The sequence below is a fragment of the Formica exsecta genome, unplaced genomic scaffold (genome assembly GCF_003651465.1).
Source record: "Formica exsecta isolate Colony F162 unplaced genomic scaffold, ASM365146v1 scaffold235, whole genome shotgun sequence".
NCBI classification, from domain to species: domain Eukaryota; kingdom Metazoa; phylum Arthropoda; class Insecta; order Hymenoptera; family Formicidae; genus Formica; species Formica exsecta.
The window spans coordinates 20,397-47,300 of record NW_021849633.1 but is presented as its reverse complement, the minus strand read 5'-3'; the positions used below and the strand labels follow the sequence as shown (position 1 = coordinate 47,300).

Genomic DNA, 26,904 nt, shown 5'->3' with positions numbered 1-26,904 from the left:
CGATTATTCGACATCGCGAATGATATATTCTGTAACAGCACACATCTAATTTTTTTTATAAAAACTAAGTTGGGTATAAAAATGAATTTTTGGTATAATAATTTCTAAAAAATTACTTATAAAAACAGAATTATCTAAATTATGTAATTAAAAAATCATTCGTAAAAAGAACACGTGTAACGTAGACGGAACGTCGCGGATAGAGGGGACTTGAGTATTATATCTTCATTCGGGCGCTATTACATCTCCGCGTTACGTTGTAACGCACGGATGTCGGGTACCATTATTGCGACACGAGAATCGAGAATTAATACTTTATTTGTGTGTCACTCCAGCTGCGAGGATCAACACAAGTGCCCCCTTTGCGGACAAGAGGGTACTCCTAATGCGTAGTCTCTCTATGAACGGGGGCCGGATTCTATGGTTTGCTAATTTTCACGGGATCATCCTACCGTGACGTTAGAGCAGATTAGGTTCAATGCGGAGCACCGAACTTTCGCGCCTCCCGATAACCGCTTTTTTCCGGACGGTTAAATTACCGATGTATTTCGGCTGTCACGAATAAATTATAAATTTATCTTTTATAGATTGTTTTTACATTTCAACAAATAATTGTTAAAGGATAAAATTGAAAAGTCATTGCAAAAAACATTATATTTACTGAGAAATATTATCATGATCTCTTTTATGTACTGCATTATACGATTTTAAATTGTGTCGTCCGGATTAATATGTTATATATTTATCAGAGCTAGATATTTCTTATTTACTCGGTTCGTGTATTAGCTCGGGATAAATCATTAGAAAAATTGTACGCCCCCGATCGAGCATGCAAACGATAAAGGCAGGTGTGTATCGACACACCTGCGTCAACGCAGATAAACTCTCGGTCGTTCGAACACTGCATAAATCAACTCATATTTTCTTCCGAGAATATGTCTGATAAGAATCGCATCGATACGTTATCTTTCTAGCATTATTGTTTATTATCATTATTATTAATTCCTTATCTACGATCATTATAATCAATTAAATCTGCTGTCAAATAAATAGGATACCTCAAAACCATAGCAAGTTCTTTCTTTCAATTCAGGTTTTATGAAAAAGTTGTAGTCAATTTTCTGTCTTTGTAAAAAAAGATATTCATCAATTAAATATCATAATTTTGTGATCTATAAATGAGATATTAAATACAGAAAATAAATTTGTCAAAAAATTATTCAAGTTTTATCGAATTTCTCAGAAACAATTAAAGTTGATTTGTGAATATTTCAGATTTTTCTTTTAAAATTCACCGAATTGAATCGAAGATCATGCACTTATCGGGACATTTTATCAAGCAGAAGACGCGTCTTATCAGACGCGAGGGAGATTGCGAATCGATCGGGGTTACGCGACTCGCTCTCCCTTTTCCCTTCTCCCTTCAGGCCCTCCGGTGCCACGAAATCGTCCCTAATTGTCCACAAATCGACAGCCACCCTCGATTTCCCGAACCGTTAAATACAGCCACCCCGGAGGCAGCAATTGAACGGGAAAGAGGGGGGAGGAGTGGTTCCGCTAGCCCCCTTGGACATCATGGGGAGGGTTCGGGTTCACCGGGCACACCCCGTAGAATATGGATTCAATTACACCTCATTGTGCCGCGGTGTCTATAAACAACGCTGTTTTCACAGCTGATAGTGGCCCACCGTGCTGCGGGTCGTGCACTCCAAGTGAATACAATTCACGTACTATATTTTATCTGAATCTGATCGATTGGTAACTCTGAATTTCGGATTAAAACTCTCGGTTACGTTTCTTCATTTTTAATTCTTATTTATATAGAAATTACATTATGCAATTAAAATATTTATTTTTTTGCTATATAATGTATATAATTATTTAAATATTTATTTAACGATATATGACGTATTTTATATATGGTTTCTTTGTAAATTTAATTTTTCTATAAAAAGAGTCTAGACTCTTTCTATAAAACACCATCGTATAAAGATTCGGCGCTTTATAAAAGAGATCTTTTATAAAATCGCTAAACTGACAAAGAGTCTCCGACATACATGATTATTTATATACTTAATTATACGCATGTAAAATAATAATTCTGGCGTTTTTATAGACATTAATTCCGAGCAATATGATTGCAAATCGCGGTAAACCAAACGGTATTTCCCGATGCGTGCGAGCGCATAATAACGCAATAATGCGAGAGAGAGAGAGAGAAGTTTCTTATCTTTCGCACTGCGTTTGCGAAGTTGCTTTGAAGTTGTTAATGACGATAATGATGTGCGATAATGAAAGCATTTGAGTATCGCGGCGGCAACTGGAGCGCGGTGAGAGCGAGAAGGAGGTCTCGAGATGCGGTTTCGTCGTTGTCGCAATGACGAGGAGGAAAAACGGGAGGATCGTGAGAAGACTCGCAGCCGTCGACGCCATTATCCCTGCTGAGTTGCAGAGCGTCGCGACGCCGCAATATCGACGTTACCGCCTACCATATCTCTCCCTCCGTTTCCTGCTCTTTTTCACTCCTTACCATCTCTCTCTCTCTCTCTCTCTCTCCCTCCTAATCCACCCCCACGCGAACACAAGAAGCACTTTTAGGGTGTTTCAGTTATCAACCCTTCGGCGGTTTCGGCCATCTTGCCACTACCCTCTTTTAACGCGAAACCGTTGTCGAGAACGTCTTTGAGATACGAGATTTGACGAGTTTAAAAGATACCTGTAATCTTGTAAATGACGGTGGATCTTTCAAATTTATCTATTGCTCGAGTTTTAATTATAATGATATAATTTCGTGTTAATTTAATAAGTAAGAAGATTTTTAGATTTTGCAATGTTTTTATTGTCGGAAAATTCTACCTGCAGATTTGTCTATGCATCGATTTTCAATCTTAAGGATCTGCGACATAGATAGATGATACATAAGACAAATTTTTAGAACTACTTTTATTTGGCTTTGTTATTCACAATAGTGATGATGATGCTCGCCGCACATCACCTCTGTTACGTCGCGATAATGATGTATAAACGATGTACTTATCCCATTAATTCGCCTATTTTGATAATTTCTATTTACAAACCATGTCCTGCTCTCTGAACGTTCGTAAAAATATCTCATAGATATTCAGATATATAGATTTGATAGTACAAAAAACAAAAAGTATGGAAATTAAATTGGCTGCAAAATAAACGCGATTTACTCTCTTTTTAAAAATAAAATCTAAATCGGAAAGATCAATTATACTACTAATAAAAAAAAAAAATTTTATTAGACTTTGAAATTTGCTTCAGAGTTAAAAATATATTTGGATTGTATTCATTTATAAAAATGCAATAGGATATTGCTTTTATTTTCAAGTAAAACATTTTTTCTCTTTTGACGTGTGTATTTTACAACGGCTATTCGATTTATTATAACGAAGTTGCCTTTTCGATGAAATCGCGAGAAATAAATAGATATTAATATAATTAATCGCAATTATATTTATGCTTAAAGAATTTTAAAGAAACGGAGACAAAATTCGATGAAAAGGTACAAATCACATGACGAGGATCAGTGACTAGAAACGCTTCTGCTTAGACACTAAATAACACGCGAGATGAGAGGAACGTTCTTGTTCACCGTGAGTGACGCATCCGATCCTTTCTGTCCCTTGTATAAGTGGAGTCTTACGAAAGTCGTACATTTTTCTCTTGTCAACGCTCCGTCTATTCGAAAGGCGTCCCGCTTTTGGACGCCCGCGGATCCTCCGGCGTCCAAACTTTCGCGTACATCGTGCCATTCGGCGAGATATCCGATTTTCTCGACCACGAGAGCGAATGCGAGATAAATGGATTTCCACCGCACCCTGAAAATAAGTAGCAGTTCGCGATAAAAATTAACTTTATTAAAATTGTCAAAAAAAAAAAAAAAAAAAGATCAGAACCGACATAGAAATTTTTATTTTACGTAATTTGTGAAAGATATATGATTATCATTTTGAAAAAAAGATATACTAACATCTCAAAATAATAAATTGTGTTATAAAATTTTCTAATTTAAAAATATATCAAAAGAGAATATCATTTTAATTAATGAAAAAGCAGAATGTATAAATAATAGACAGTTCGCGCGGTTCCCAAATTTTTTGATAATCTCTAAATTTCTCTGAACAATAATTTACCGCGAAGCACCCCGTATCTATCGGGGACACCTGTCTTGAAATAAAGGGTAGATGGGTAATTATGATAAATCGACCCTATGTGATTCCGAGGCGGAAGTATAGTCGGTCCGACATTAATATGTTGTGCACATATAATATCGAAATAGCGTGAAGTGCGACACGTCGTGCATTAAACTAAATCATACGCGGAAATGCAATCAAAATCGAATCACGGACGAAATGTCAGCAAGGTTGGATTGCCCGTCACGTTGTAAAATCTAAATTGTAAACTACATGACATGCTATATTGTAGACTTTGAAAACCGGCTATAGCATATATAATTCATGGAAATTCTCGATATTGAAACATTTTGATTATTTACGACTCAATTTTTCAAATTGTCAGAAATATCGATGACTTTTTGAAATCTCGATATCAATTTTATCAAAGATTCCGTAGACGAAACTTTTTTCAATATAGACAGATATTAAGATTAAAAAATATTATTTATTAATATTTTTATAAATTATTATTTTATTTTANGGGGGGGGGGGGGGGAGGGCACGGATTTTAAACGTGAGATCACTACAGATATAATCGAAATTGGCCTCACCACGGACTATGATCTTCTTAGAATCATCCCGGCTGGAACATCTCGAGAGACCGCTACTGCCCGTCAGCGGATCGTTACCCTTGTCCGTCCGGACGAGCTCGTTGAGGAAGTTTATGTAACCGATCGCCAGCTTCAGCGTGTCGACCTTCGATAGCCTCTTCTCGTACGGCAAAGTCGGTATATGGGCCCTCAGACCCTCGAAAGCGTCGTTTATATTTTGCATGCGCCTTCGCTCCCTCATATTCGCCGCCTGCCGCTGCTGTACCTGCACCTGCCTCGGGCATTTTCCCGATGCTCCGCTGCGTCGATTACCTCGACTTCGTCTATGAAAAATGATGCATGTTCTATTTTTAATCCTATAATTGACAACTGTATTTAATATGTCCTCTCAAAAAGGGAAAATGCCGTTTTAAATATTTCCCGATACGATCAAAGAGAAATCGCTAAGCTTAAGCAAGATGAATCTCGAATTTCATTGGATTGATTTGAAATTTGAGATTCAAAAATATCGGGAAAAAAATCGCGAGTCCCCGAAATCGTCGAAAAATTCAAAAGACTGACTCAGAGGAAGCGAGTCTCATTTCCGGGATATACTCACTCCCTCGTGTGATTTTCCTGATCGCTGCTGTAGACGCTCTCGTTGTCGCTGCTATTCTCGTCGTACAGGTAGTGCTCGCTCCCGCTGGTGCTACCGGTGCTACCGGAGGGATGATGAGACGAGGGTAGCTGCGACGGGATGACAGCCGGAAGCGTGGCCGTCGTCGGCACACCGCAGTGAGGCGGCAATGCCGGGATCGCCGGATTCCCCAGGAAGGTGTGCGCCTCGTATAAGTATTGCCGGTTCATCATGTCCCGCTCGAGATTGTCCATCGAATACATGATGATGATGAGGATGGTGTTCGCCGATAATCACACAAATTTAACGCTTATTTTATGCGCTCGATATCGCGAATCTTGCAATTGTATTAATAACAATGCAATTTTAATTTAACGTCGATTACTAATTAACGTAAACGATATGACTAGATCGTTTGACTAGAACGTAAATGAAACTGATGTGTCTCACGTCATTTAATTCCTCGCGTTAAGCATTTTGGATTCGATTACCGAACGATTGTTTACTAACTGAATTCTAAATCCCCTTGATAATTACATATTGGCCGTATCGCCGGAATTTCGAATCGAGCACTCGATCACGTCTCGAGGATCGAGAGATAGGATCGACACGTGTCGGAGCTCTAGGCGCGTGCAGGGTAATATTTCTAAACACAACGGCACGTGTCTTGGCGAACCGCGCCGAATGGCACGTGTCAAGATTTGTCGCAACACTTGTTAATCGATTGTTCCGGAATGCCTTGGCTTCCATCCAGTGCGATGCCACTTACGATGTCGAGATAAATAAATTCGGACTTGCATTACTTTGCCAGTTATAAATTGCAGACATTTCTTCGCACAGATACACTCGAAAGATAATGTATCTTCAAGAATAATTTTTTTTTATCGCACTTCTTTATATTTTTATATTTCTTCGTATTTTTATAAGATCTTTTTCGTATTTCACAGATCCTTATTTCATTCGCTTATTCGTACTTTGGTAGCAGTTATTGAACGCATCAATTTTATTGTTTTAACGAGTTGAGGATTTCTCTTACGTCGCTTTATTAATTATTCTATTATTTATTATATTAGATTTATCACAAACAGGTTGATTTATCTATTTTCTTTTTATTGACATATTGCATTACGCGAGATTGCGGGGAGAAACTTTTACACGATATTCTCCAGAAATTTTTATCGTGATCTGTTTTATGATATAAAAATGGATCTTTTCATTTATGAATAAAAATGATGGCGTTTTTTTAATTATATGCTGTTTTTTACGATCTTTTTAAATCTTTTTCAATTAAAATTTCAAAATGTCAGCCTCTAAATATTATTATTGTATATTTGGCCATTCTTTTCACTATATAAGTTTGTTCAATCTTCGAATATTATTCAGAATACTATTCTTTAGTTCTCAGATTGCACTTTACAATTGCACCGATTGTCATTCAGATTAGATTTATTTATTACGAAGATTGTTCAAATTATTATAATTATGCATTGTTTGCAATTCTTCAAAAAGATATTACGGAGAAAATTTCTATATTAGGTTTTAAATATTCTTTAGAATCTCACATTGTCCAATTTCACTTTAATTTCACTCGGTGTTTTAAATATTTATAGATTTGCAACTTTTTTACTGTCACAATGATTGTCTAATAAATCTACGCAACACCACTGTGTATAAAAATTTAAAGAATTCCCTGAAATATTCTACAGATTATCTTCTCGAGAATTCTTTTAATTGCATTTGCACTGACAACTTAAATATTTCTTCATTCGTTGCATGAATTAGTCAAGCGTCGCAAACTGTCGTCTACAATTTTTCCGGAGAACACTATCGCGTAACTTTGGACAGTCCTTTAAATACTCTTCAGATCGTTTCGGGATTTCGAGGGAGTCAAGACCTCTCGCAGCTTCTTGCCGACAGACCACCTATCGTGTTCCGGTCGCTCAGGTGGTCTCTCGTTGCACTAAAATCGAAAAGCGGCAAAGCGGAAGCCATGCCGGGGGTTGAAAGCCCAGCTACAACCCCATTCGTTGAACGCTTGGCTGGCAGAGCCTGCCTATCCCTTGGTTGCTGGGGTAGCGGCGCCGCCTCTTCATCGATCTGATAAGGAACCGCTTGTCGTTCCTAGATATCATCATGGAACGTAAAAACGCGGCCCGCGGCCAATCGAAGCGCATGTTTTCTCGAAAATAAAGAGATGCACGAAATTTAAGAAACTACTTGTGTCACAAAAATATCGCAAAGCAAATCCAGCTCCGAAGGAAAATTACGTGTATCTTTATTTAAATAAAAGTAGTACTATATCGGGGTAAATGTGTGGTTGGTGTAATCAAGATCCAAAATATCGTGCAAAATTGAACGCAAAATTGAAATACTTAATAAAGTCGCAGGATTATGAGAAAAGTATTTTTATCGTATTGAAAAGTATATTTATATCTAAAAATTAAAGATGCATATGTGTAAAAAGCAAAATGTTTAGAAATTTAAATAAAAGATCTCTGGAAACTATGACGAATATAATTTTTCTATGTGCATGTGTATATTCATATATGAATCCTTATTCATTGAGAGTCGCTAAAATCGGTTATAAATATAGCGTATAAAAAACCTTGAGAAACTTTACGTTCTTTCGCGACAACTTCTCAGACAGTAAGTTAATCGCGAGCTAAGTAAATATAAATATTTCGAAAGTAAATTTATTAAGTGAATTTCTAAGTATTTCCTTTCATCATTTGAACATTTCTTTCAAACTTTTGTGAAAATTATTAAAAAGATCTATTCAAACGATAATAATTTTTTCTAATGGTATTTCAGAACCATTTACTGTATATCGAAACTAGATTAAATTAATAACGCAGTGCCCAGACCTTATACAGTCGCTTGGCATTTTCGCAGAAAGTTTTCATCGCCGTTGAATGTTGTTCGTTATTTGCGAACTTGGCAAATCATAGGTTTTGCACGTTTTCGCCGAACCTATAGAATTTTCAAGTACAGTCTATAGCTGCTTCATGAATTCGTAATTGTCTAATGGACGCGAGCGAAAGTCCATTGCAGTAGACCAAACCGGTTATAAACCGGAGAGGAAAAAAAGAGAATTTGCAATGTAAAATAACGAAGCATATTAATATTTTTTTTTTTTTATTCCTATCTATCTTTCCACATTTTTTGTGTGTGTTTTCTTGATATATGAATTTCAATACACTAAAAAATGCGTAATATATATATATATATAATATAATATATGCATACGTGAAATATGTAAAAATAATTTTTAAAACATATATTATTATATAATTAATTATACATACATATTATATGTATATATATTGCAATCACACACACATACACACAATATGTAAAATATCTTTGTATATCTCGCTCGTGGAGTGCATAATCGATGCTTCGTCCTCTCATTTCAATTCTTATCTCTCTCGAATTGTTACAAACAGCGAAGAGCGCATCGCCGGAATCACAGGTAAGTCGTAATAAAAAAGAAATTGGTCGCACGTGACTCGCACGTGCGGCCGCAACATCGTGCAATAGGGTTGCGTCCTGGGGTTAACCGCTTCGGCGACATTTGGCCCTCTCGGGCAAACCTGTAATTATGCGAGCCGTAACAGGTACCGATCTGATTTCTCCACCGCGTTATTAGACGCAAGATAATAATATTTAATGACACCCTGCGAGAGAGAGAGAGAGAGAGAAATATTTAATTACGCCGGCAATATGTTTGCCGGATGCACGCGTCTAAACCGGATAATACTTTAGATGTACAAAAAAAACGGATATTGCGTTCGTTAATAGCCAACGTTACATAGAAAAAGAGAGAGAGAATCTCTCATGAACAAAATAATAAAATACTATTTGATACTAATCGCTTATTTTTTTGAAATTATATAAGTGATGTAAATTAATATAAAAGTAATCGTGTAATGAATAACTGATCACAATTAAGATCTGAATGTTCGAATACAGTTGCAATTAATCTTATATCATTTTATTTAATAATGATAAAATAGTCGTATACGACATAAAACTTAAAAACGGAAAAAATCTTAAAAAAAAAAAAAAAAAAAAAAAAAAAAAAACACGTGTCGCACACACGGAGAGAGAGTATCATTTGTTTTGTATTCGATTTATGTAATATTTGCATCGAATATTGCCACAAGAAGTAAGTAAAAAATTTAAAAAGAAAGTTAATTGTGAAGAAGAGCTTTGTCGATTAATAATATTCACTGTTTTAATTATAATATAATTTTCGTGAAGCGCAAGATTTCATAATGAACAATTGTGTTAAGGTCTTTGCCTTGAGCATCTAAAAGAATTGATCTTTTTTACAGTTCTCATTACGATCGATAATAATCGATACAAATAATATGTATAATTAAAAAAAGAATAATGTACTTCGTCATGTGTTCGTAAAAATATTGGTTTAAGTACTTTTTTCTACAATGACAATAATTATAATATATATATTACATTGTTTTATGAAAATAATCATATGTGTTATTCATGACAAACGTGTTAATATTTAATCTAAATAAATTTACAGTAGATCCTTTCTTTGATAATGCCGACAAACTAATAAACTAAGCCCTGTTACAAATATTCGTTTCCGGATCTCGTCCATTACGTTTCGATAATTAGCGGCCTAAAATTATGAGGCGAGGGTACGTCGTGCCGGATGAATTATAGTTCCATCTGTGATGCTTCTCCGGAGAGAATCAGGAAAACGGTGTTACTATTTCCCACGGTTGTAATTAAAACCCCCATCCAGTCGAAAATTGTATCTTGAACGGTTGGCGTTTTTCGCGTTACTATGTATTTATATTAAAATAATAAAGATATTTATATATTTTGCAATTACATTGGTAATTTAATGATTTAAAAAAAAATGATTAATTTGAATTGAATTTGAATTACTCTTTAAAAAAAATTCTCCTTTATAGAAATATATGCAAATGTATAATGAAAATATGGTTATAAAACTGGCACAAATTTTATCATATCTGCAAGAAATTCATGATACTAAATTCGAGTTATTTCATGATACTAAATTCGAATTATTTTCAAATAAATAAAACAAAAAGCAAAAATTTTTTATTGTTTTATATGTATACCTTTCAATCGAATTTTCAACAGGCCGCAGCTTGTTTCGGTATAATCCGAAATGAAAATACTACGTCGGCACAGACCCATTGTGCCGCAATATTTTTGATCCTCGAGATCGAGAGATAACTAAAGGGGATCTCGGATTTAAATCGGTAAAGCTTATGGCCACGTGTACGCGCTTAAATGCGATTCCGACGACGGCGGATCGGATTCGCTCGATCTCGCTTCGCACATCGACAATCGGATAAATATTATCTCTACTAGACCTCGAAAAAAATTTGCCATCATCGATCGTAGTATAAAAAGGTATGATAAAGCGTCTTAAGCACGGAGAACATCATCTTTGATTCAGATAATTTTGAAAAAGGGGGAAGGTTGAGTCGCAATTAAAAATTTGCATCTGTTCTCTTTCTCTTTCTTCTTTCGAAGCAATCATGAAAAACTCCGGATTAGACGATCCATGGATAAAGCGATTTTTCACGGTACATCCTGACAGGAGAAAACCATGGCTAACACCTGGTACACGGAACGCGCCAGAATATCCTGTCTATCGAAACGCAATCGTAAGTGTCTATTAATTTATACTCAGCGGGAGTGTGAAATCGATTTACGTTTATGAATTGGGGTAAGACATCCACTTTAGACAATAATTTTCCGTCAGAACATTAATCTTATCGCGAATTATATTATATATATATATATCATAATATCAAAATAAAGATAAATAATTACATATGAATTAATTTATTAGAAAAAAATTTTTAATTTTATGTGTATAAAATGTGTATGATAAATTTATGTGTAAAAAACCTGAAGATATATTGGTATATATTAATAATTGGGATTTTATATTAAGTAAGGGACCTAAAAATTATGATAGAAAGACGGAGAAAGTATATATGTGTGTTTAAATATTTATATAAATAAGAAATACTTTCTTCTCTCTCTTACACTTCTTCTCATCATCATTATATTTTCAACACTAGCTAAAACGTGTAGCGAATGCATAGCTCCTAAAATAGAAAAATAGCGAGACGATTAAAACTATCAGAGTTCTCGCTGTTCCCTCAGCACAATGACGAGTCGCAATAACAAATCGATTGTGCGGATGCCGAAGACACACACATACACATATACGTACACGTATTACGGAGGGAAGCTTGTTCCCCAGAAAAACTGGGAAAGGCGGTGCATTGGAGCGTGGAGTGTTTTGGGGTCTCGTGCCCCTTTTACGCGGGGTCGCGTGTGAGGACACCACAGGGGGTAACATCCAGCCCTAGATACCGGAAACAGTTTGGCGGCACCGGATACGAGAGGCGCATTATTAGACAGGTGGCTGTGGGCCTCCTTATACGCGGACACGAAAGCTCGATGACTAGGACAAGTTTGGCCTTGTCAATGAAGTGTAAAAATAGAATAAGCGAAAAAAAAATAGAAGAAAATATATAATTATATAATATATTAAATGTCAATAATTAAAAAGTATTAGAATAATGCATCTCTCAATGACAAACAATTCAATATGCGTTTTCGATTATCTGCTGTCTGATTGTTATTTTATCTTGATGTTATTTCATCTTATCGTTATGCGGATGAAATTTATGAATGTTACATAGAAATAAAAGCATTTATTCGGCAACGAACGTATGTCATGCAGATGTGCATACGACAATCAAATATTTTTATTCATATATCTATCGAGATTATTATCAAGATAGCTTTATCGTCAATGGGGAACATCTCGTTAAATGCTATTCAAAGATGATATGAGATATAATCTACGCATTAACTCGCTTATCAATGATTTTTGCAACTATGTTTTACGCTTAGCTAGTGTGATTTGACGTTTTTATATACGTTTTCTCGTGAAATTCTAACGCGCGCGTCGTAATCGTAATATCTTCCATCGACAGATGCATCGCGCACATGTACGATGTGTTAATTATGGATCCACGTCATGTTCGTAGTGACAAATCGCATTTATTAACCCTCGTTAGGATCACGTTTAACTGTAGCGATAAGTAAAAAAAGAGATATCGAGAAATTGCGCATAGATCTACAATCCGGTTAGCAGTCTTAGAGTTATTTAAAATTTTATTTATAAATTTAAAAAGATATGTTTATATCAAGAGATGCAGTAGTATCTCTCGCTTATATGTTTAACAATATAGCGTAATAGCGTTTAATCATTAACTGCACAAACTATCAATAAACCTAATTAGATATTATGATAAATGATCATTGTAAACTTAAATGTATAAAGATTTAGAATCAAAATTCTTTATTATTATACTTTTATTATTATATATAATAATTTTTTATAATTACATATATTTGTATCAGATTGATACGCAACTCCGATACGAGATCCACAATTATGAATCTAGCACGGACATAAACCAATCGACCTTTTTACCATGGCACGGAAAAGTGGATCTGGCCATGTAGTTCCGCCGGCTCTAAAATAGATCCAGTTAGCGCCACTGTACCAACTAGAGAAAGCGTTACAAGAAAAACAGCGGCGTGGCCACGTGCTGTCATGCCAGATTCGAGACGCGTCAGGCGCCACGTGCTGTCATGCCAGATTCAAGACGCGTCAGGCGTGCATCACGCCAAACTATGGTAGAGGGGATAACACAACTGTAGAAAACCGCGTTCATGTGAGATATGTACGGTTTTTGATTATGTGTGAAAATCTATTTGTACATAATATATATATATTTAAATTAAAATATTTATATGTAACTTTCCTTATGGAAAGAAAACCACAAAGAAATTTTATCTAAATGAGGATATTCAAGCCAATATGAATTCTTAAGCACTGATGTATTTGTGGGATAATATACTTAACTGGCTGTGGAAGACTGAATAAACATTAAACTAGTTTTATTACTGACAGAGGATTTTATGAAGAGTGGTATATTTTAAATATTTTATTACACAAATATTAGTGCTTAAAGATACTGGTTTGAATATCTTTACTTTCATCTTTCTAAAAAACGAATTAATCTTTGCTATACATTTTATTTAAGAAATTTTATATATTTTTAGCTTGGTCCAAACTTTACGATAAAATGTTTATTTTGTTGTTCTTGAGGCAGTTATATAAAAGATCTATACATTTTTGATAATAAAACAATAACTGAATGAACTAAAATAACGCGCAGCGAGTTTTTTTTCAGTCACACTAAATCCCATAAGACCACCGGTTTTTAATAACAACTCGTCGGTGTTACAATCTATCTTGCTCTCTCGTACCCAACTTGGTCACAGATCTTTTCCACGGGAAGTATAGGCAATTCCCCTTCCAGGTATATATGTTCTAAGGACGGAGCGCTCACGCACACTACAGGCACCAGGCACGCGGCTAAAGGTTGGCGCTGATTTTGGCAGACTTTACTCAATAATAACTCCTTTATTAAGCGTTATATAAAAAATAAAAAACAAAAACTCACCCTGTATATATATATATATATATATATGTATATACAGCCATATATATATATATGTATATACAGCCATGATACTACCAGAAATATTTTCAAGATTACTAGAATGTTTGTAAATAATCATAGCACTTGGCAATATCTGTTAGAACAGATGTGGCCGACTGGGTTCCTATGTCGAGCTAGACTTGTTGACATAGGACCGACGACCGACTGGAAACGTTATGTCGAGTCAGATTCGACGTAGGACCACGAAAGATTATAGCTAATGCAATTGCAATTATATCGTCATAGATAGAACCCTAACTACACGTATGCTCAAAAGACGTCTAGAGTCGAGAGGTCATGCGGAGGATATAAAACATCCTGTGGATGTCCTCTAGTCATCTTTTGAACATGTGTGTTGTTAGGGAACTATAAAATCTATCTAATTATGAATTAAATTTAATCTAATTTAATTTTAAGTTATACAAGAAATTGTAGATTTCTGATTAAATTATAAAATGCTAATAAGGCACCGGAGAGGTAAATGCAAATGATAATAGTGATTTACGTTAAGTTTTTTACTATAGTTTTTACTGTACTTTTTCTATTAATAGATATTAAGATCAATTATAGAAGTTTCTTTTGGATGTAAATATGTTTAATAATAGTACGTGTTGCAAAGATATTTATACATGTTTAAATATATGTATGTAAATATGTGTGTGTGTGTGTGTGTGTATATAGATTCTAAATCTCTCTTTCTTTCTCTTGCTGTTCTCAGACTTCTCGTTCTTGTTTATTTCAGATAGCGAAATAAATCGAAAATTTTTTTATTTAGATTATATTCATCTCTTTAATTGTCGTTACATACCAAGCATATTTTTATTGTAACTTGAATAAAGCCAATTATATTATCAGATTAAAAGAAATTATTTTTATCCTTTTCACGATATAAAATTCCCACCTTTTTCATATAATTTCTATAAATTATTTTCACAAACAAATACACACAACAATGATAAAAAAACAAATTTACGAACTTTATTAAACATTATATATCGTCGTACTAAGGTGTTATCACACTATGCACATCATATATTTTTGAATAAATGATGCAAAAGATAGCACATACATCTTTTGATACATGGCAGTTAATAAGACCAGCACGCAACATTCATAATTTTCAAATATTATCTATATGTTTATCATTTCAAATTATATAATCATACATAAATAAATTGGCTTTTTCACATAAAAACGTTTCTGATTCATATTAAGCGCTTCATTAGAAAGTCCTATAAGCTATAGACTATAGTGATATACATAAATTGTGGATAACTTTTCTTGCACGAATTGTGTATGATTCTAAATAAAAATTGATAAATAATAGTTATTTTATAAATGCTTAAGCAATTTTACACATTTACATATGTCACTTACTAAACTTTGTAGTTTGGTGTATATATTGAAATGAACAAAATTGCTTTTCCATCAAGTGTTTTTGAGTGTTTGCTTAATATATGAAATCCAGTAATCTGCTATGAGATCACAATACTATATTTGGAAATTTATATAATCTTGTCACAAAACTTACAAAATATAACATTAAAAATAGTGTTTATGTCATTAATCGATGAATGACTTAGAATAAAACTCTAGATTCGAAATTGTTATTTACAATATTTATTGATACAATTATAGTCAAATTTGACAAAATTTCTGTCAAAACATAACGTTTCTACGATACTGTCCCAATATCATACAGAGGCGTTCCATGTTCTTGCTTATAGTTTTATCCTTACACATCAATCCTAAGACGGAATTTTCTTCATTTTCTATTCTGCCATATAACCTACTTTATTATGCTGCATCATATCTTCGATTATTAATTCTGATGCTTAAATCACTCAACATTTTAATTGAGATAACACAATGGATACCACATATGCATACAAAATACATAAAGATACTATTAAAAAGAAAGTATATATGCACAAAAGTGAAAATTACACTCGATGGTTTCGGTTTTAATAGTTGCAGACGGTTTAGCAGTTGTTGCTAACATATACATCTCTCCTATTACCTCTATTCAATGGGTGGTAGGTAAGAATGACAAAAGAGGTATGGAGGGCAACTGCAGAAGGCAGTAAAATGTCAATATGACAATCAACAGGACAGTATGATAGTCAAATGTCAATATGACAGTTTTTTGAACACCATGAGGTCATGGGAACACTGGTGCGCTCTGTAGTTCGCTACGATACCATTTCATGCCATCCACTGGTATTTGAAGAGCTAGTTTCTAGCAATACTGAAAATAATAAATGCATGAAAAGAATTAGAAAAGATAGTTGTATTAATATAACATGTTGCAACAACTCTTTTATATTATAAATAATCCCCCCCCCCCACCCCGCCCTCCAGAAGATTTTGTGAAGGCTTACCAGTCTTATCATTTTCAGCTCCATCTAGGGAAGATGATCTTGGACCCCATATCCTTACTGTAAAATCATCTGATACAGAAGCCATCATTTGATGGTAAACAGGATTCCATGAGACACAATTAACTGTTCTAGAATGTCCTGTGAGTGTTGCTATAGGTAGTTCTCTCTTGATATGCCAAATGTATACTTTAGTATCTATGTTAAAAATAACAAATAAAAATAACAAATTATTGATTATGTATTATACAAATCTTTTTCTAAATAATGACTGAAATATATGCAGTGATTAAATATATAACAATTTTGTTTTTGTGAATGAGAGAGAGACAAACCTTCACTACCAGATGCAATAAAATCTTGATTAGTCCCTCCGAAACAGCTATGAATAGTAAAATGTCCTTGAGTGACTCCTTGAAAACGTCTTACAAGGCATCTATCTTGTAAGTCCCAAAGGTGCACACCTTGATTGGCCACATTTAGTAACGCGAGTCGATCCGCTTTGTTTACGCTAAATGACATAACGGGATGATCTTCTTGCAACCTATAATGGAATAGAACGATTTTGTTAAAAATTTTATTTAATGATATCGCATTTTCAACTGATTACTAAACCGTACATTGTGAAATCGCATAAATCGTCGAAATTATATCCCCGAATTCTATGATGTGTATCAGCGGCTAGAACAGTCTTTCCATCACTACGACACCATAGACATTTTACTCTTACTCCTTCCCATGAATCGGAAACATTGCCATCCATATCCTAAAATTTTTTATTAAAATTAAGTACATTAAAAGATGCTCAATATGAGTTCAAGTTAATAAATTTTGTCTAATAAAAAGATGAGATAATCTATCAATATTTTTTTTAGGTGCAAACCTTGTATATTTATATCTAGCGATAATTAAAAATGTCTCACTTCCCCCCTGCCATTTCCCTCATAATAAAAATAAATTAAATTAAATAAACAGCCTATTGAGGCAACCCATTATTAATTTATGTTATTATTTCACACTAATTAATATGACAAAATTTGGGCAATATTCCATAATTGAAATGCATTTTTTAAATTTCATTTGTTGAAAATTTTTAAAAAGTTGTTTTATGTGGTACGATCAAAGAGATAACATTATAAACTGCTTATATTATTAATTTATAGAAGTTAACATACGCATTGGTAAAATTGACCACGAAGACCTCCCGCTACAAACTTATTTGAATCACGATGCCAGGCACAAGCTGTCAGCGAATCATCCGTACTTTGAGTCAATCTCACGCGTAATTCACAATCGGGCGTGTCAACGTTCCAAAGCCATAATTCGGGACAATCTTCGGGACCACAAGCAATTAGATGGCTGCTATCAGGGCTCCAAGCAATTAGTGCTACACCATATGTATGGCCTTCAAGTGTTTTTCTATGTGTTACTTTTAACGTTTCCTATATCACATTTAGACAAATGTTTATTGATTATATTTCTCAAAAATAAAATTATACAGGATGCCAACACTAATCACATTTTTTTGCCAACATTAAGTTGTTTTCCTCAGAAATTAAAAAAAAATTATTATTTATTATAACTTTCCTATGTTCAATGCTGTACATTTTTTGCAACTAAATTTCATAAAGTAACATTTTTTCAAATTAAAATAAAACGCAATTATATCTTGCAAAAAAGATGATTTTATCTATTTCTTCAGAAAAATGTAGGATTTTCAAAAAACTTTATTTTCAATCATTTAAATAAAAACTCCAAATATTTTAAATTTTTGTATAGAAAAAATTGATTTAAAATTGGCCGAAAAGATCTACAGTTTAAAGAAATGTTGTTACTGTAAAGGCTAAATATTATTAATAATCCATTTACAATATTAGATTATCCATAAAATTGATTAAATATTTTAAAAATTTCATAAAAATGTTTAATGCAACTTTTGATATAGCTGGAAACATAAATTAATATAAGAAGAAAAAGAAAAAATAGAAATGTAAAAACAAATTTTTTTTTATAACGTATATTATCAAAATATAGATCATATATTTTTAAAATAATAAATTCTTAAAAAATTTTACGAAATTTTCCAAACACTTATTCAGTTTCATAGTGAATCACTATATGTATACTCACTGGATCTACATCCCATATAATTACAGTCATATCTTTAGAGCCTGTGGCAAGTTTAAGACCGTCGGGTGAGAATTTGCAATACCAAACTTCATCACAATGATCATTGAGTATCTGTATGGTATGGCACGGAAATTGCTCCTTGCCACAACTGTGATCCACAAGCAGAGAGACATTTTCTAGACTCGCCGGCTTTGGGAGAAAAATCATTAATAATTTTAATTGAGACAGTGCATAGATTTAATAAATCTAATACATTTTGAGATTCATAAATTTGACATTGCACGCACACACACGCACATACACGCGCGCACACATACACACATACACACACACAACTACTTTTAGCCATTTAAAATATAAAATTAATAATAATGTGCGGTAAAATATGTGCGATAAAATAAGAATTTGCCTTGTAGAATATAATTTAATCTCAAAGTCGTAAATATTATCTTATATTAAAGAAACTTTTTTATATTAATTGTACCACAATTTTAACTGTATGATGCAAAAACTCATAAAAATAAAAATTTTAATTCTATAGGATAAATCTTTACTTAAACTCACAAATTAATTATTAATTTTGTATTTTAAAAAACTAAAAAAAGTGCTTTGTGCACAATCGCAAATTCATAAATCTCGAAATGTATTAGATTTATTAACTTTTGGCGTAGCTGATCCGTCCAGTTCCTTTTTAAAATGAAAAGTACTTATATATATTGCATTATTATAAATACATTGTATCCTAATGTTCCTATAACATTTTGTTGCAATCTTTCTAAAGGCCGACATCTTAACGTTATCGCAATCTTACAGTAATGGTATAGCAAATATTTCGCAATATTTGCAATATTGCAATCTTTCAATAAAATTATTCTACAATATGTCTGTAACCTTTCTTTGCTGCATAGGCTTTCACGAAACTTACTAAATAAATACAATTTTATTAAAATTTGCTGAATAAAATCAATTTTTAATCAATTTTTCCGAATTTTATTCAAATTTTAATAAAATCATAATAAAAAGAGATCAATTAATTCAGATTTCAGTATGTGATTTTGTACTATTTAAGTGTGATTTCATATATTATAGTTTCTATAAAATATTTCCATTAGAATGTGAATGTGTGCGTATAGTGTTCCTGTGATGGATATCTTCTGGGAAAACAAAGTTTCATTTCCTATAAAAACTATGATGGTTTATATCACCCTTCAATTACCATAGATTTAAAAATATGTGCAATAGAAACCTCCATTTTTTATTTATTAAACACACACACACACACACACACACACACACGCGCGCGCGCGCGCACACAGGATGTCCCATTTTAACTTTCACATCGTAATATCTCGAAAACCCTGCATTTCCAAAAAAAATGTTTTAGACAAAAGTTATTTGACTCGAAAAGGGACATAAGAAGATGCTATTGGTTTGACCTTGGATAGTCGTTTGAAGATAACGTGAAAGTCAAGTTTACTCTAATTGATTTGTCTCATTATTTCGTACATAAAAGTATTATGGTAAAATTATCAAAAATTAAATATTTTATCAGATATTTTATTTTTTATATCAAAATACGTCAGATTAAGATATAAAATAACTCGAAAAATACTTAATGAAAAAATACTTTGTTATAATGTTTTGAGAAGCTCTCGAGCTAAGCTACAAGAATATGTAATGGAAAATGGGGATTTCCATTTAAGAAATTAAAGGTGACCTTCATATGACCTTCAAACGACTATCCAAGGTCAAACCAATGGCACTTTCTTATGCCTCCCCTTCGAGTTAAATAACTTTTGTCTGAAACATTTTTTTTGAAAATGCATGGTTTTCGAAATATTACGGTGTGAAAATTAAAATGGGACACCCTGTATACATATAAAAAAACATTTATATTAATTATTCCATTTCTGACTTATGACTTTAAATATTCTTGTATGACATATTGTTACTCTCATCTTAAAACTACTTTTATAGAATAGAAAATAGATATTACAACTTTTTATTTAACCTTGTGAGCATACACACAAGTGTATATGTATAATATATTTTTTGATAATTGTTTACATTAATGGGCATCTCGTCGATGACCTTGACCTTGATATACGCTGTAAAGATGAAAATGTTGATTAATCCGTACTTTGTTTTAAGTGATGATCTGGTTTTGAGTTTTTGAGATATTTAACAAAAAAGTTTTACTGAATAGAGAATGTAATTTTCTGACACCTACATTTAATATAGCGTATTAAATATTATTTATTAAACACCCATATACCTATACATAAACTATTTGTATTAGATATTTACTATTATTATTTACAATTTCGAATATCTACCTAAACATTTATACATCTATACAATAATCTATACAAACAAATTTAGTGTTTATAAAATTTGACAGAAGAGATCAAAACACAGAAATTTATGTGAAACCGTACAATAATAAACCTCGATTCGCACTAAAGTATCGGGCGGTAGGGAACCTCGCTTCGCGTGGAAAATTGGAAATCCATGTGGAACTGTATAATAATTTTATAGGAAACGTGTGGACAGGGGCAGGGGGAGCCTCTCTCTTCTAATTTAAAATTAAGATTAGTTATAAAATAAGTAGGATTAGGTTAGTTTTTTTTATGGGGGACAGGGGCTCCGCCCCTCCCCCGCGTTTCTTGTGGGATCATTATGGACGCGTTCCACTTAACGACCGCAACACTCGCGAGCATAGACATAGTATATCTAGACCGAGCGTTTGCCTTTATTTAAGGAGTGGGGGCCGATGCCCACGTAGAAAAGGACATACTCTGTTTCGTGCCCCTTGCGTTCTCTCTCGCTCGCACAGAGCATAGCGCTCTCTTTCGTCATGCTACGTGCGAGCGAGAGAGAACGCAAGGGGCAGGAAACAGAGTATGTCCTTTTCTACGTGGGCATCGGCTCCCACTCCTCAACACTTGGTCTAGATATACTATGTCTATGCTCGCGAGGATCATCTGTCTTTGTTTAACTTTTGGTGAACAAGGATAAAATGATATCGTGAGCATTGCGGTCGTTAAGTGGAACGTGCTCTAATATGGTTCTACATGAGTTTTCAATTTCTATTAAATGTACATGATCTCGAAAGATTACATTCTGTACACAATAAACTTTTTTGTTAAATATCTAAAAAACCGCCAATTAAAACAAAGTAAACATTAATCAATATCTTCACTTTTACAATATATGTTAAGGTCATCAGCAAGATATCCATTAATGTAAACAATTACCTATTTTTTTCATTTAATAAATAGTTTATATTACGTTCGATAAACGAAAATACAAAAACGGATATATATATAAAATTTCTTTAAGTAAATTTCATATAAAATTAGATTGGAGAAAACTCTTCAATGAATATAATGCGTTTTCAAAACGCACTTATTTGAGAAAGTTAATTTTTATATTCTTTTTGAAACATCGCAAATTTTGAAAATTTGTATAAACTAGCATGTTTTTCTTACAAAAAATAATACAATCTCTTTTTTCCTTTTTATGTTTTTTTCAGTTTTGTGTTTCTCTCTTTTTCATTATATTCACAAGAAAAGTAATGGATTATATTATCATAAACATACATATATGTATTGTGTACTGCCCTCGTGAGCTATATGTATCTTCATTATGCTTCTATACTGAAATAATTATTTATCTTCATGCTAATCAATTATATGATAATTGTTTATATGACAATTGAGTTGTTTTTTTGATACATCTTTTTACACATTTATTGTTTTTAAATTGAAACCGTTATATTGCAGCTATAATTTCAAACTGAGATATTTTTAATTTAAAATTGATATGTGTGTCATTTATAATCAAAATATTAAATACTTTTATTACAAATGACGTTTGAATATTGTTTCTTATTCAATTTAAATCTTTTTTTTTTGTAAAATAAAAACAATAAGATAACTGTTTTTAAACTCAGGTTTTTAAAACATGTGTGATGTTTATGTTTCAAATTAAAAAAAAAAAAAATGTATTCATCAATAATAAACATTTTATTCTTCTAAAATTAAATGACAAGATTTGGAGATACTGCGAATTTAAATATTTCTTTGATAAAAATGTAATTTCAAAAATAATTACTTTTATGTAGTATTAATATCTCTCATTATTATCTTTGTGCTATGTATATCTCTATAAATAGCTTTATTTTGTTTTGAGATAGATATATCAATATTACTGAACTTGTTAAAAATATCTCAGTATTTTGTTTCATCAGAACAGTAATATGATAAGAAAAAAACAGAGGAAGAAAGTAAGCATTAAAAACATAGATAAAAAAATATAGAAATAATGTGGTAAGCAAGTATACATATATTTAGTAGCACATATTTAAACTGATAATTTAAATTGCAATATATGTGATTCATTAATATACCTGCGTATGTGTTATGTGATACGTGCAGAGTTGACTTTGCATTTCCACAGCTTGACAAAGTAAAGAATGAAGTCTGCGTGGTGGTAACATAATGGAGGGTGGCAGGTACCTTTGTAGTCTGTCCATAAGCGCAGCCCTGGAGACTGGCCCTTTGCCATCCCAGCCTGCACGTGTCTGTCAACAAGTGTCCATTTGCTAGTGATCAAATTTTCAATTCTAAGTTAGTTTTAAAGATATTCTCTTAAATGAGGAAGCTTCAATTTTCGTAGGAACTTATTAATATATATTAAACAAGTATAGTTTATTATGCTGTATTAACTCTATACACTGTCGAATAATTAAGTGTCGAGACTCGCTTCGCATTTCCGAACGTTTGATCCGTTTGTGCTGCTATTTTAGAGGGTTATTAACAATTCAATACTCAACACGTGGTGCAAATTTTGAATTATTTGGTTCAATAGTTAATGAGATACAATTACCCGAAATTGTGTTATAAAATTTTATTTAAAAATCGATGTAATGGAAGGAACGTTTGATAAAGTGCCAACATTAAATTCTGTGTTAAATTAGAGAAATCGTCAACAGAAACATTACAAATGATTCAACAAGCCTACAGAGAGTCAGCTATACATAAGAGTAACGTTTCAAAGATACAGATAACATAACAAAAACGTGAATCAAATTTTGAAAGGGCTTGCTTTAGATTCAGAGGACTATCAGAGCTGCTTTGAGCAATGATGGAGATGTTGAATTAAGTGTGTCGAGTTAGATGGTGACTACATTGAAACTTTTTAACTGTCTAAGGTTTGTATGATTAAAAATAAATTTTTTATATGAAAGTCTCGAAACTTAATTGTTTCATAGTGTATGTCTATTATATAAAACAAATATATAAAATACCTGTAATTCATCTCGTCCACTGCACATCATAAATAAAGATAACTGATGAACACGACCAGTATTATGGCCCAAAGGTGTAAGCTCATTGCGTAATACATGTAACGCATCAAATACCATACCTTCTTCCAAATATTCTAAATATTTTTGCTCTAGCAGTAAGAATTTCATCTCCTATGAATAAAAAAAGAATATTGATTAAATTGTATATATATTTTACTAATTGTACTGATAAAAAATTCTACAAATGCTATCTTTCCCAATATTAGTTTTTTAAAATTACACTTTTTTTCCTTTTGTTTTCTTATTATTTATTTGTTCTTTAACCATAATTTAACAGAATCATAGTATTATAGTTTTATTTTAAATTAAAGAAGGAATTTTGTAAAGTTATACAAATAAATCTCTCAAAAAGTTACAATTTTGTAGTGCAGTACTTTCCATTGATATGTTATTATTTATATTTTATTATCAAGCAATATTGAATAATTTTTATATATTTAATTATTTATATATTTAATTATTTTATATATTTAATTATTGCATACCGAAATCTTTTCACGTTAATTTATAATTAATATCTAACTTGAAAAAAATATATTTATGAATCTTTCATATATATATTTTTTCTTTCATCGGTATAATTAATAGAATATATAAATCAAGTTTGACTAAACACTTTAGAAGCAACTTGTATTATCGTGATCATTATTTATATTGGAAAGATTTACCACTAAACTCTGGTGTGCACTTTTCAAAAAAGATTTCAGTTCATTGAGGTCATGGTCTGCTTTATTCCAATCGCCATCCATAACATGCTGTCTAAACTTTGCTGCAGCAGGATGATCTAGTCGACAGCCTGATTCTTGCATAAGTAGATCTGCTGTACGACTAAAAATAATATATTTCTCTTGTTATTTATTGTTAATTATAAATTACATCTCCCTATATATAATATTGCTAAAAATTCATGCAAGATCTTTTATAAGAATTGATATTAATAAATTTATGGGCAATAATAAATGTTAAAATAAACAACTGCAACTGTTGTCAATATATAGACTGATAAAATACATAATTATGTATTATAATTTCTTATTTTTAAAATAATTTGTAGAAATATAATTATAATTTTATATAAACTTAAATTATCTCCAGTGTTGGGATATTTCAATGCTATATGCATTTTTCATATTTGCCCATTATCATAAAATAAATATAATTGACACAGATACTATATACTACCTATATTTCAAAATCCTATTATTAGCTTTTTTTTTACCATTTGAATATTGTTCTTATAGACTAATACAATTCCCTTCAGAAAGCATGAATCGACAAAGAAGACATTAAATTACCTATAAATTTTTAGCTGACAATGAAACAGGATGACTATTGTGATATAATTAACAATTTATATATATATTGTAATTTTGTTATAGTAAAAATAAGTAGATTTATATTTGCAGTTAACAATAAATTATTTTCTTATTTCTAAATTAATGAGACTGACAACTTAAAATATTTAGAAATTAAACAACAGTATTACATACTCTAAACCAACTGTCTTTAAATGTTGTCCAATAAGTCTCACAATATCTTGATTAGTTTTGTCCATTATTTTTGGAGGTCCCAAACTCTGATTTATTTCCCCATTCACATTATTAACATCACCATCCGATTCGGGTAACAAGTTGCCATTCGCATGAAGTCCACCAGAGTCTGCCTTAGATCCATTTTGTTGTAGTCCAGAAGATACACCACCATTTGAGGCCTGCTGTTGCATTACGCTGTCGTGTACACTGAAATGTTATCCATGATGGCACTGACGATACCATATTATTAATTCGAAGCCATTAGTATATATTCTATTCTAATCGAATATTTCTATCTTGTAACCTTAAAAAATTTTTGAAATTGTTAGGCTATATATATTAGATGTAAAAAACGGAGAAAGTGTAACTATAAGAAATTATTTAGACAAAGAAACGTAAATACATGTACGGGGAAAAAAAAAAAAAAAAAAAAAAAAACATTACCGATAGTTATCCATGTCCGGACTGGGGGAGTGCTGCTCGTCCGCTGGTCTTACGGTAGCCGATAGAGAACTACGGGACCTTTTGCGCGGTGGCGGAGCGAGTCCACCGTCGTCCGACTCGCTGCTCGAGGCCAGGCTTATGCGCGTACCGCCCCGTTTTTCACACGATTATTATCCCCCGGGGTAACTGTTGACGACTTAGCAGCTAAGGCTGTGGGGGACCGGGAATTCGAAAGCACACACACGGCCACGGTTGCGTTATAGGCACGAGGGCAAAAAGTCTTGGGCCTTAGCCTTTTCTCTTTTTTTCCCCTCTCGCCACTTGTCGTGTCTCTAAAAGAATGGTTCACCCGTCTTCTCGCGTATCTTCGCGTGTGGATGAACCAATCACCGCCAATGTTACCGCTATCTCCGCCGCCGTTCGACTCGATGGACACGAGTCCCGGGGAAAGGGATTCGCCCTTGCTCAGAATTCGATGCGAAGCAAAGAACAATGACTGCGGCACAGCTGATACTTGTTTAGATCGCCGTTTACGTCACACCGTGTTCTTCTTTGCGGATAGGCAGACTAGCGATCGTTGCGCCTGCTATATCCGCTCGTTACGTACTCGACTATCATATAGACTGGCTGGCTTCGGGTTTTTTTTCGGCTTTCTCTTTGTCTACTTAAAGTTGCTTTTCACCGCGAGATGCCATTGCAAAACTGATCTGTATGCTACATGCGAGTGAGAGAAAACGCAAGGGGCACGAAACAGAGTATGTCCTTTTCTACGTGCACCTTGGCCCTCACTCCTCAACACTCGGTCTAGATATACTATGTCTATGGTCTGGCCATACGATAGCAACTTTTGATTGGTCCACCATTTTTTGGCAACTCCCGCTAAAATTTGAATAGAAATAGCAATAACAGTAAATTGTCGCAATGGAAATTGAAAATATACGTAATAAAAACAATACATACAGTCAGTCAAGTAACAGCGTGTTCGGGTTAATTTGTAGAAAAATTTATTGAACAAAATTTTTAAATACGTGGGTGCATTGTACTCGATCAGAACAAAGATGCAATTGTATTAATAAT

The 26,904-nt window shown here is 32.9% G+C and overlaps 2 protein-coding genes across 4 annotated transcripts; both read right to left on the bottom strand.

Moving 5' to 3' along the window:
• Window positions 1–2,817: 2,817 nt before the first annotated feature.
• Window positions 2,818–7,325, bottom strand: LOC115235809 (pancreas transcription factor 1 subunit alpha-like). 2 transcript variants are annotated; one of them, XM_029807825.1, is made up of 3 exons: window positions 5,352–7,325; window positions 4,754–5,076; window positions 2,818–3,845 (listed from the first exon to the last, which is right to left on the bottom strand). In XM_029807825.1, the coding sequence occupies exons 1-3, from the start codon at window positions 5,630–5,632 to the stop codon at window positions 3,706–3,708; spliced, it is 744 nt and encodes a 247-aa protein (XP_029663685.1). In that variant the 5' UTR covers window positions 5,633–7,325; the 3' UTR covers window positions 2,818–3,705. The 2 variants fall into 2 exon arrangements, with proteins under 2 accessions (XP_029663685.1, XP_029663686.1); XM_029807826.1 differs by having other exon boundaries at window positions 4,757–5,076.
• A 7,605-nt stretch (window positions 7,326–14,930) lies between these two features.
• Window positions 14,931–26,469, bottom strand: LOC115235794 (WD repeat-containing protein 26). Of its 2 annotated transcripts, none has more exons than XM_029807789.1 (11): window positions 25,828–26,469; window positions 25,342–25,613; window positions 24,520–24,679; window positions 23,792–23,962; window positions 22,892–23,065; window positions 18,481–18,669; window positions 17,526–17,792; window positions 16,971–17,116; window positions 16,686–16,894; window positions 16,354–16,548; window positions 14,931–16,220 (listed from the first exon to the last, which is right to left on the bottom strand). In XM_029807789.1, the coding sequence occupies exons 2-11, from the start codon at window positions 25,572–25,574 to the stop codon at window positions 16,165–16,167; spliced, it is 1,800 nt and encodes a 599-aa protein (XP_029663649.1). In that variant the 5' UTR covers window positions 25,575–25,613; window positions 25,828–26,469; the 3' UTR covers window positions 14,931–16,164. The 2 variants fall into 2 exon arrangements, with proteins under 2 accessions (XP_029663649.1, XP_029663647.1); XM_029807787.1 differs by having other exon boundaries at window positions 25,342–25,590.
• Between the last annotated feature and the right edge of the window lie 435 nt (window positions 26,470–26,904).

Coding starts and splice junctions, on each gene's coding strand:
- LOC115235809 (XM_029807825.1), bottom strand. CDS start 5,632: ATGTATTCGATGGACAATCTCGAGCGGGACATGATGAACCGGCAATAC. Junction 5,077..5,351: donor CAGGAAAATCACACGAGGGA/GTGAGTATATCC, acceptor CATTTTTCATAG/ACGAAGTCGAGGTAATCGAC. Junction 3,846..4,753: donor TAAGAAGATCATAGTCCGTG/GTGAGGCCAATT, acceptor ACTTATTTTCAG/GGTGCGGTGGAAATCCATTT.
- LOC115235794 (XM_029807787.1), bottom strand. Junction 24,680..25,341: donor TTAAAGACAGTTGGTTTAGA/GTATGTAATACT, acceptor TATTATTTTTAG/TCGTACAGCAGATCTACTTA. Junction 16,221..16,353: donor AGCTGAAAATGATAAGACTG/GTAAGCCTTCAC, acceptor TATTATTTTCAG/TATTGCTAGAAACTAGCTCT.